General features: G+C 48.7%; 1 protein-coding gene across 1 annotated transcript; it reads right to left on the bottom strand.

Annotated features, from left to right (window-relative positions):
• Nucleotides 1-1,340: 1,340 nt before the first annotated feature.
• Nucleotides 1,341-11,386, bottom strand: LOC122749787 (chymotrypsin-like elastase family member 3B). The gene is made up of 8 exons (XM_043996309.1): nucleotides 11,329-11,386; nucleotides 9,698-9,783; nucleotides 8,905-9,002; nucleotides 8,239-8,373; nucleotides 6,567-6,703; nucleotides 5,378-5,520; nucleotides 3,644-3,796; nucleotides 1,341-1,423 (listed from the first exon to the last, which is right to left on the bottom strand). The coding sequence occupies exons 1-8, from the start codon at nucleotides 11,366-11,368 to the stop codon at nucleotides 1,406-1,408; spliced, it is 810 nt and encodes a 269-aa protein (XP_043852244.1). The 5' UTR covers nucleotides 11,369-11,386; the 3' UTR covers nucleotides 1,341-1,405.
• Nucleotides 11,387-11,672: the final 286 nt, after the last annotated feature.

Here is an 11,672-nt window from a genome sequence, read left to right as displayed (position 1 = left end):
AGTGGCTTTTACTTTCAGTGATCTTTTTGCAAAAACTCACCCAATGGAAGGGTATCCCCAAGTTAGACCTAAATATGGTTGAAATGTAAAGATGAGGCCCTTCCAGGTTCCAGGAAGCACCCACCGTCTTAGTTTGAAGTCAAAGGTTTGAATAGCCCAATTATAGATGATAAGGCCAGAGAGAGGCAAGGAATCTGTCCCAGGTAACAAACTACCACTGTAATTTTGTCTTCATTCACTCATTTGCATAAGACCCAATGGGAATCTGGGACATTTAATTTGGCTGACCATAAATAATATTGGAGTCCAAAATGGAGAGCAATCTCCCTCTGTGCCAGGAAAAATTGTTGAATAGATGTCTTCCACCACCTTTCTGGAGATGATGCATCTCAGGACTGAGGATCTGAGGGAGCCCAATAGAAACCTCTGCCAATCCTAAGGTAAAGGTCACTACCCATGCCCCAAAAGTGCCCTGTAGCACTAGACTTGAAAAGAGCAGTGGGACTCCCAGGTGTATCAGGGACTGAACAGTGAACCTGGGAAATCTGAGGGATGGGAGCGAGCCTAGAAGCTGACTGACCCTTCCAGCTGAGATCCCTTGCCCTGCAGGAAGCCAGCCCAGCTGACACCTGAGCAACTCATCCATTACCCACATCATGCCCTGCAGCAAATTTCATGTGTCCTCTAGACCAGGGGTTTTTGTGTCATAAACCCTTTTGTAAGTTTGGTGAAGCTCCCTTAGAATAATGTTTTTAAATGAATAAATAAGATATATAATAACACAAAGGATACCAATTCTATTGAAACATATTATCCAAATATATATATATATATATATATATATATATAAAAGATTTATGGGGGACAGCTATGTGGTTCAGTGGTTAGAGCCCCAGCCCTGAGTTCAAGTTCAGTCTCAGACAGGTAAAACTTACTAGCTGTGTGACCTTGGGCAAGTCACTTAATCCTCACTGCCCTGCCAAAAAAACCAATTTAAATTTAAAAAAAATTAAGCACCTACTATGTGCTAGACACTCTACTAAACTCTTTACCAATGTCATCTCATTTGATCCTCACAACAACCCTAGGAGGTAGGTGCCATTATAATCCTCATTTTACAGAAAAGGAAACTGAAGCAGACAGAGGTTAAGTGATTTGCCTAGGATTACCTAGATAGTTAGTGTCTAAGGCTGGATTTGAACTTAGGTCTTCCTGATTCCAGGTCCATTGTCCTATCCAGTGCTCCACCTATTGACCTGGAGTTATTACAGTTAGAAGGAGTGAAATACAAGGCAGGAATACAAGGAACCAGGGATCAACAAAAAAGAGAACAGAAAGCCAACTTTTCAAGGTGTTTTTATTTCTGCTATTGAAAGGGCTCCCTCCAGCTGGTCCTAGGTCCTCTCTAATGTTCTGCTATTATCTGTAAAAAGAACATAGGATTTAGAGAGGAAAAGTACCTTAGAGAATATCTCTTCCAACCCTTCCCCCACCCATTTTACAGGTGAAGGAAATGAGGCCCAGAGAGGAGAAAGACCCACCCGGGTACCAAGTAGCCCAACTAAATCCAGGCCTCCTCTGACAATGTTGAACAGTTGTCTTCTGGGTCAGCCCAGTGCTCCATCCAGCCAGGATCACATCCCCCCTGCCAAAGCACTGAGGGAGGAGCAGTTGGACTTCTTCCTCTGCTCAAGAACCTTCAAGAGCTCCCTATTGCCTCTGACAGTGGTTCTCAAAGTGGAGTCTGGAGACCTCGCCCCACCAGGACCCTTCTAGAGGGTCCACTAGATCGAAACTATTTTCATGATAATACTATTTTCATTCTTAATATGGTTAATATTGATAGGAATAACCCACATAAACCAAAGCTCATGGTGGTCCCCAGGAATTGTTCAGAGTATAAGGGGACCTGAGAACAAAAGGTCTGATCAAATAAAATGGAAATGCATCATTTTGCCACTTAAAATCCATCCCAATGTAGCCTGTCCCCCAAATGGTCCCAGAATGATGGATCATACATCTAACATCCAGGAATTCACGGATAAAGCCCTTTTGTGATTTCTTGGGGTAGAGTAGCAAGGCAGTACAGTGGTTAGAACACAGACTGTGGAGTTAGCAGAGACCAGGGCTATGCCCCTCTCTGAGTCTGACCAGCTGAGTGACCAGAGGCAAATGGCTTCACTTCTCTGAGCCTGAGTTTTCTCACCCACATGATGAATTTGATCATGGCTATAGGATCTGCCTCACAGGCTTGTTGTGAGGATAGGAGATAATCTTTGTCAAGGGCTTAGGTGGTCCAGTGGAGAGAGTCTTGGACCTGGAGTCAGGAAGACCTCTATTCCAATTCTGCCTCAAATATTTGCTTAGGTGTGAGACCCTGGACAAGTCACCTAATCTTCCTCAGCCTCAATTTCATTATCTGCAAAATGGGTATGGGAAGAGTACCCACCTCCCCAGGTTGTTATGAGGATCAAACCAGATAGTATATGAGGAGTACTATATAAATGCTGGCTGATATTACTTCAATATTACTTCAAGTAATTTCACCTGTGTATGTTCTGCTCACAGTCCCTCCATAACTTCAAGGGTATTTAGGGCTAAAAAAAATCCATTACCCTACAGCTAATCAGGTGGTCTAGCCCTTCAGAACATAACCCCCTCCCACCTGTCAGTCTTCTAACACCTTACACCCACCATCCCTCAGCCCCCACCCTATACTGTATACAGAGTGCTTGATAAACATGGTGAAATTTGAGCCTCGAAACAGCCCTTTGTTATTCCCATTGTGAAGATGAGGAGACATTTTAGGACATGAAGTGATTCACCCAGCATCACCCAGCTGGGAAGTGTTTGATTCAAAATTGGAACTACATCTTCCTGATTCCAAGTTTAGAAATCCCATCATTGTGTAGTATTGCCTCTTTTCCCTGAAGGATCTCACCCTCTACTGAGGAGATGCAACGTGTAAACAGATGAGCACAGACATGATTATTTGAAGACCAAGTGAGCTCTAACTGGGGGGGAATCACGAAAGCATATGGGCCATAGGAGGTGACCCCTGAACTGAGACTTTTCAAAGGGATGGGGATGAAGACAGAAAGTATTCCAGGCACTGGGCACAGCATGTGCAAAGTTGAGGAGATGGGAGATGGGATGTCATGGACAGGGGAACAGGTAGCAGTCCAGTCTGACTGGAATGGACAGTGTGTGAAAGGGGAGTCTTGTAAAGTAATCCTAGAAATGACAAAGGAAGGAACTACATTGCGATGGGCTTTAAATGTCGAGCTGAGAACTTTGTATCTTCTAGAGGAAATAGGGAGGCACAGAAGGTTCATGAATAAGGGGAGTGACAAGGTTCACAGTTGTTCAGAGTGGGACCTTGGAGATCAAGTCCACCCCTCTAATTATATACCTGAGGAGACCAAAGCCCAGCAAGGTTACTTGCTTGTGCAAATTGAAACAGATAATAAGGAGCAGAGCTTGGATTTGAACCCAACTCTTTGGATTTTTTTCCATAACACAAAACTCCTTTCTAGCTCTGAGGGTATGTGATGCTTTCAAAGTGTGTCCTCCCTCCCTCCCCTCTCCAGGCACTCCAAGGGACCCAGACCTTGACTGACTGCCCCCTCCCCTCACTTCCTACCTTTTCAATCCAGTCATTGAAGGCTGAGACTCGGGTGAACACGGTGGGCTTCTTTAGGGTGTTGCAGCCGAGAGAAGAGACAAAGCTGGTAACACCATGGACTTGCCAGGTGCCATCTTCAGCCTGGCAGTTAAGGGGTCCTCCAGAGTCACCCTGAAACAGTCACAATGAAGGAGGGGACAGTTTTGATGGCAGGATAATTCCCTTCTTGTCCTTTGGCTGTGTCTGAGCATCTGGACAGGTCCCAGCCCCAACCCTGCTGCCTATGGCGTGTAAGGAGGAATTCATCTGTCTAAGTGTCAGGAAGAAAAGGGTCTAAAGGGAGGAGCAGGAAGGGTGGTGGTCCCTGCATCCTAGTCTGGAGTCTGGGATCAGTGGCTTCTTCACAGAATCTCAGAGTTGGAAAGGTTCTCAGAGGGGCAGTCTGATTCCTAAGAGAAAAGGAATCCCCCTAAGATGAGCCCAGCAGGTGCCCTCCAGGTGCTATTTGGAACCTTCTAGGGATGCAGAACTCCCCTTCCTGAGGCCTTTGGGCCCTTCTGTTTGGGGGCAGCTCAATGTAGGGAAAAGGTTGTCCTCTCAGTGACTTCCAACAATTGCTCATCATGATCAGTGAATGGAAAGAGCCTGGTTCCAGAGGCAGAGCACCCGGGCTCGAATCTGACCTTTCTTGGGTTTGGGTGGGTTTTGTTTTCTCCTTGTCTTTGTATCCCCAGAACTTGGCATAGTGCCAAGCACATAGTAGGTGCTTCCTAATTGCTGGCTGACTGATGTTTACCACCTGTATGACTTTGGGCAAGTCCCTGAACCTCTAGGACCCTTAGGCTCTTCATTTCTCAAATGAAAAGGCCAAACCAAGAGGGCCTTTGAGGTCCCTAGCTCTAGTTCTAGATTCATTACTAAATTCTCTATATTTGTTATTAAATTTAATAATTAGATGTCATTTAAATAAATTACATTCTAAATGTATTATTAATTCTTTGCTCTGGGGCCAAGCAGACTAAAATCTCCATGTCAACCCTCTTCATTGTTGCCTCTTAAATCCTTGCAGATGGTGGGCATGTCCCCTCCCCTTTCTCTTCTCCTGGCTCCAGTTGCTTTAACTGACATGCCCATGGCACGGTCCCTGCTCCCCTCACCGTTCCTCTCCCCTCTATGGATTCTAGCTTTGTCCCTGCAAACATGTGATGCCTACAACTGAAAGCACTAGCCCAGGTGGGTCTGATTAGGGCAGGGCATCTGGAGAGAGCACATCACCCTCCCCTTCTGGATGAGGGAGCTCTGGCTCAGAGGGCTTAGAGGACTTGCCCAAGGCATCAGAGATAGTCGATGGCAGCTGGGGGAAGCAAAGCCAGCTTGTTGGACTCCAGCCCCAGTGCCCTGTCCAGGACACCAGGCTCTCTGTCCTACAAGGAAAGAGAGAGGGCAGCTGGGACTGTCACCTCCCTCATGCTAGCTGGTTTGGAGCCTTCTCTTGATGTGTCAAGGTGACATGACAGAGATTTGGGGCAGCCATGTTGCTGGGTCAGATGTGAGGTCCAGCATTGGTGACCTCGTCTTCCCTAAGTCAGGTGGGATGGGTTGGGCAGAGCCCTAGGAAGGGTGGACTCACCCTTCCCCAAGCAGAGCTAGGTTCTTATTCAAAGCTGCCCACTCTCCTCCCTCTCCAGGGGGCTTGGGTGCCACATAGAGTCAGTAGAAAGAGGGTCCATCCCCCAGAGGCCCAGCACTCACATTGCAGCCAGACTGAATGTCCCCTCCAGCACACACCATGGAGTTTTTCACATAGATGCTCCACCAGTCCCATTTACTGCAGTGTGCATAGTCTACCACGGGGAGCAGGGCCTGCTGCAGTTTGTCAGGGAGGGGTCCACCAGCTGTAGGAGAAGGGGGATGGGGGAGGAAGGCAGTCAGGTCTGTCTGGGGAATCAGAGAGACAGAGACAGAGACAGACAGGAGAGAAGGGAAGAGGGAGACATAGAGACAAATGGGAAAGCCCTACATCCCAGACTTAGGTCCATAACTGGGGGAGGAAACTCAAACATGAACCTCTACCCTCAAGCCTAGTAGTTACTGTCTTTAGAGAACAGAGCAGGGACACCAGGGTCCAAATCCTGCCTCGGGAACTTATTAGCTAACTGTCCCAGGGCAAATTGCTTTATCTCAATTCCTTCACCAGTAAAATGAGGGGGTTTGGCCTGAAAGGCCCCTTCCAGCTCTAAATCTACAAAACAAATTCCTTTTTTTTTTTTTTTAGTGAGGCAATTGGGGTTAAGTGACTTGCCCAGGGTCACACAGCTAGTAAGTGTCAAGTGTCTGAGGCCGGATTTGAACTCAGGTCCTCCTGACTCCGGGCCGGTGCTCTATCCACTGTGCCACCTAGCTGCCCCTACAAAACAAATTCCTTTACCAGGCGATCGCCCTTCATATGCCCTACCTCAGTTTCCTCATCTGCAAAATGGGGATAATAATCATACCTATTTCCCAGGGCTGTTCTCAGGATCATATCATCAAAAGCTTTGCAAATCTGAGTGCTATATCAGTGCTTATTATTATTATTATTATTTATATTCTTCCTCTTTATAGAGAAGGAAATGGCAAACCACTCCGGTATCTGCCAAGAAAACACCGTGGGAAGTATGGTCCATGGAGTCAGGAAGAGTCCTACATGACCACACAACTGAACAACAACAAGCCTCCTCTTGCCCCAAATGTCATTTTCCCCAGGGCTCCTGGCTTAAGTAAATCCTCAATGAAGGCTGGGTATCATTGTCGTCACCACCACCATCATTATTGGCCCTCCCTGTCCCCCAGTGCAGCTCTCCCCTGCCTCCTTGCAGCCTTGCTGGGCACTCTTCCCACTCAGGCCCCTGCCAGCCCTGCCCAGCCTCCATCTCCCTCCTCCCTCAGGGCCCAGCCATACTGTAGAGGCGTCCCCAGCCACTGATGTAGCAGGGTGCTTCATTGGGCAGGATGGCACCAGCTTGGGGGAGGCAGCCCAGCTGCACTTCATCATTGAGCTGGGCACTTCGAGAGAGCTTGATGAGAGCAATGTCATTCCTGAAATAGATGGGGGGGGGGGGACAAGCTGAGAGAAGCCCACAGAGGGGGATTTCTTCCCAATAGGCCCTGCCAGAGGGAGCCAGTCTCTGCAGACCTGCTTTTGGAGTACCCAGCATCCAGAGCTTGTTCCCACCTCCTAGCCTTTGTCCTTCCAGCCTCTTCTCCCTCCTCTCTAGTCTGCCTCTCCTACAAGGATCAGCTCAGTTCTCTGCCTTCTTCCCACATCACCCCTAAAACAACTCACCTTTCCTTTGAGGTTTATGAAGCAGTCCCCTCACAACCCCATGATGTGGGTAGTGCCATTAGCCTCCCCATTTTAGAGAGAAGCAGACTGGGGCTGAGGTCAGTGAAGTAGTGTAGAATCATGGGCTCTGTGCCTTAGCCCCCACCTGTAATGCCCTCCCCCCTCACCTCCACCTCTTATCCTTCCTGCCAGTTTCTCCTCAATGGGTACCTTATGCCTGAAGTCTTTCTGGCCTGCCCTGGATGTTGGATCCTTCTTCTCCAAAGGTCGGCCTTGCATTTTCTTTACCGGTCATTTCTCTAGGCTTATATATGCACATCTTGTCTCTCCCCACAACAGGTCAGCTCCCTGAGGGCAGGGATTGTGTTGTCCTTGTCTCAGCATCCCCAGAGTCTAACATGGCTCCAGGCCCATACTAAGTGATTCATAAATGCTTGTTGATTGGCAAATCTCTAGGTGGAAAGTACCTTAGAGGTCATCTAGTCTGGGGGTTCTTTACCTGGGTATTTGTGAACTTAAAAAAAAAATTTTCCTAACTGCATTTCAAAGTCATTGATTTCCTTGGTAACCCTATGCATTTTATTTTATGCATTTAAAAATGTGGTACTTAGAACGGGTCTGAACTATATGACCAGAATTATAAAATATTAGTCAGATCTAAACAATTGAAAAAATATTAATTGCTCATGGGTAGGCTGAACCAATATAATAAAAATGGCAACCCTACCTAAGTGAATTTATCTATTTAGAGCTATACCAATCAAATTAGCAAAAAATATTTTATAGATTTAGAAGGGGCCTGTGAGCTTCCCCAGACTGTCCAAGAGGTGCAGGACACAAGAAAGATTGAGAGCCCCTGCTCCTGTCCAACCCTCTCATTTTACAGATGAACACAATGAGGTTCAGGAGATAAAGTGATCCCCCAGGTTGACCTGATTCACAAAGGCTGCATCAACCCTGAAGAATGCCTTGTCTATCCACTCTCTGCCCCAGAGATCTTGCCAGGTATGTAACTTCATTGGTTACTGAACTTTCTGAGCATGAATGGCTGGAGGGGGTGGGGAAGGCATGAGTTACTTCATCCTTATGATAACTCTCATTTGTATAGCATTTGCTGGTCTGAAAATTGCTTTACTTATGATCTGCTCTTGTGACGTAGTCTTTCTATTATTATTTTTTAAGATAAGGAAACTGAGGCAGAGAGAGAATAGAACTGATCTACTAATAGATGTCTGAGTCAGGATTCACATTCAGGACTTCCTACTCTCCAGGTGGCTATTCCACTTACCCACAGGACACACAATTGGAGTTCCATTTCTCATGAACAAAGATGTCATCAGAGTTGACAGGAATCACTTGCTCTTCCCCTTCCTCCAAAGACCTGTCATATTCTCCCAGAACCACCTGGTATGTGAGAAGTTTGCTGGAAAGGCAGGAGAAAAAGCTCAGAGTCAGCTCCACCAGGTAGAGTCAGAGCCCCAAGGACCCTTCACCCAGCAGGGACCCTTCCCTCCCCCTCCCCTGGAGGTGCCACCCCAGGTTCTAGAGACTATGATATACTTCCCATGATCTAGATCTATTATCTTCCCAATGATCAAGTTCATCTTCTTCATTTTTTTTTTTTTTTTGGCGGGGCAATGGGGGTTAAGTGACTTGCCCAGGGTCACACAGCTAGTAATTTTCAAGTGTCTGAGGCCGGATTTGAACTCAGGTACTCCTGAATCCAGGGCCGGTGCTTATCCACTGCGTCACCTAGCTGCCCCCCTTCTTCATTTTACAAATCAAGAAACTGAGGCCCAGAGAGGAAGTAAGTGGTCCAACATCACACAGCTAGTAATAGAGCCAGGATTTGAACCCAATTTCTTCTTTCCCAGGCTTCCTTGGGAGCCTTAAGGGAATGAGGGATGGGTGGGGTTAGAGCCAGGGGGAGGGGAGGAGGCCAAAGGAATCTTACTTAATGCAGTGGGCAGCAGTCATGACCCAGTCAGCAGCAATGAGGCTGCCCCCACAGGTGTGGCGAAAGGTGCCATCCTTCTCATACTGGAGAGAGATCTGTGGGACATAGGCAAGAAGACACCCGAGCTTAGCCTGAGCCTTTCCAGGGCCTCCCAGGCCTGCTAACTAAGCCTCCTAAGCTTTGAAGTACTATAGGAAGGCCCTTCTGTCCCCCTCCCTCCTGGGCCCTCACTGGTCAGTTACTCTGTGTGAGAGTCAGGGATATAGAACATGTTTGTGGTGATGATGTTACACTCTATGTATCACTATGACACTGTGTGTGTCCTTGTATCCCTGACCTCAACAAACACTAAGTGATCACACTGTCCACAGGGACCAGCCCCAAGTGCCCCATTGTGCCCATTCCTATACCAAAGGAGCTATTCTATGCCAAGATGTCCCTCACCAGTGGGTGGGATGTCCCATGGGTGTATTCTGTGCCAGTGTCCTTCCCATCCCAGGCAATGGCAGAGCTCATCTCCACCCTTCAAGGCACATGGTCAGATGCCTCTCCCTTCCAAGGCCTTCTCTGATCTCCCCTCAGATTCCCTTGGATTCCCTTGTCTGTGTCCACTTTGTCTGCCCCAGCAGAGTGGAAGCTCCCTGGAGGCAGAGGCTGTTTTGGTATTTTGTCCTGTGTTGCCCCCACCCCTGCCTACTAAGTGCCTTGAACACAGTAGGTGCTTCTCATCTCACTGACCAGGTCACCCCACCACGGAGCCAGAGTCAGACTCAGGGTGGCCTGTCCTTACCTGCCAGGGCCAGCTGTAGGGCACAGCATCATCTCCATTCACCACGCGGGCAGCAGGGGAGTAAGCAGGCCTGCCACAGCCTGAGGCTGGGGGGATGGAGACAAACAGAACATCAGCCTGGAAGCCTGGCAGGAATGTGCCCAGAAGTGGGGGCAGAGGGGCTGGCAGATGGGGAAACCTGGGAGATGCCCCTCTTTGCCCTCAGGGAGGGCACTGATGATGTCACTAATGTCCCCTGAGCAAGCCACTGGACCTCCTCCTGCTTCAGTTTCCTCATCTGTAAAATGAGGATCACAAGAGTACTTTCCTCCCAGGGCTGGTGTGGGAGCAAATGAGGTGAGATTTGTAAAGTGCTCAGCACAGTGCCCGGCATGCTGTGGGTGCCACATAAGGGCCAGCTAGTGTGATTCATGTGCCTTCATCACCCCAGAATCCTCCTGTCACCGCCCTTTTCATCACTACATGACCATCTCACCACCTTCCTGGCCCGGGGACAGGACCCAGTCTGACCTCACAGTCAGAGCTGTTGGCTACATGGGGGTGCCGGCCACTGCACCGCCTTCCTTGGCCAGGACAAAACCAGGGACCAAGCTGGGAGGACTGTACAGAGGAAGGGGAGCCAAAGCCAGTGCCCAGCTCCTGGGCATGTCCCCCTCTCCTGATCCTTCCCATACACCCTGATCTCATGGCATTTGGCACCTGGCTCCCTCCAGCCACTGAGCCTCCTCCACTGTCTAATGCCCTGCCGGACAAGACTGGTCTCAACTGCAAGACTCTGCCCAGATCTCTGCTCTCTATTCTTGCTACCCTTCAATAATCCTGCAGAATTCTGTCATTGCCCCCTTCCCTGGGCCCCCAGTTGTCCTTGAATTTTTACCATGGGAATGGCAGCACCTGGGTGCCTCTCACTCTCCTAACTTCCATTATGCAGACACAGGCTTCCTCCTCCACCCTTTGCGGGCTAAACCTTGAATGGGGCATACCCACCCCCTTCTACTGCCTCAACCTTAGACTAGGCACACCTACCACACTTCCCTGGCTCAACTTTGGACTGGGCATGTGCTATCCTAACTTTAGACTGGGCATACCCACCCCCCTCTACTTTGACTGAGCATACCTACTACCCACTACTGTTCTAAACCAAGACTGGGCATACCCACCACCCTCTGCTACCTCAGCATTAGACTGAATATACCCACCACCCTCTGATCTTCTAACCTTAGGCTGAACATACCCACCACCCTCTGCTGCCTCAGCATTAGACTGAACATACCCACCACCCTCTGATCTTCTAACCTTAGGCTGAACATACCCACCACCCTCTGCTGCCTCAAGCTTAAATGGAACATGCCTATGTCTCCCCGATAATCCACTTTTAGGATAGGCCTACCCATCATCCTCTCTGCTGGCTCAAACAGGATAGGCTGACCTATCACCCCTTGCTGACCCATCCTTAAGCTACTTTCCTCCTCATCGTCAACGGTCCTGACTCAAGGAATAAGAAATCGGATGCATTTTAGACCCAAGGGAGGAAGGTTGTTTCCAAGAGACTGCCAGGTCCCACCTGCACACCATCTAGAGCAGAAACACAGAAAGAGTCAGGGAGTCAGGGTTAGGGTGAGGGGTCTCACCAAGGGCCACAAGTAGCAGGGCAACCAGCAGCTGGAGCATTCTGTCTGGCTTTTTCAATAAGAATTGAGGAAAAGGCTACAAAACAGGGGGCTTAAATAGAATCCCTGATATCAGCTGAAACAGGAAGGTGAGGTACCCTGGTGCTTTGCCTAATGGAGGCCAGGGTGGGGATGAGGGCATGTTCCCAGAGTATCACCTGCTAGCCAAGGCCATGGAAACTGAGACCAGGTGGGGAAATACCCAGCCAAAGAAGGAGCCCAGGTGACTTTGGCTCTGATTCCCCATAATATCCTGAGCTGAACTCTGATCAATACAACCACCCACCCAACCATTCCCAAGGACT

The sequence above is a fragment of the Dromiciops gliroides genome, chromosome 3 (genome assembly GCF_019393635.1).
Source record: "Dromiciops gliroides isolate mDroGli1 chromosome 3, mDroGli1.pri, whole genome shotgun sequence".
Taxonomy (NCBI): Eukaryota; Metazoa; Chordata; class Mammalia; order Microbiotheria; family Microbiotheriidae; genus Dromiciops; species Dromiciops gliroides.
The sequence above is the reverse complement of the archived record's forward strand: the minus strand, read 5'-3'. Positions and strand labels throughout refer to the sequence as shown.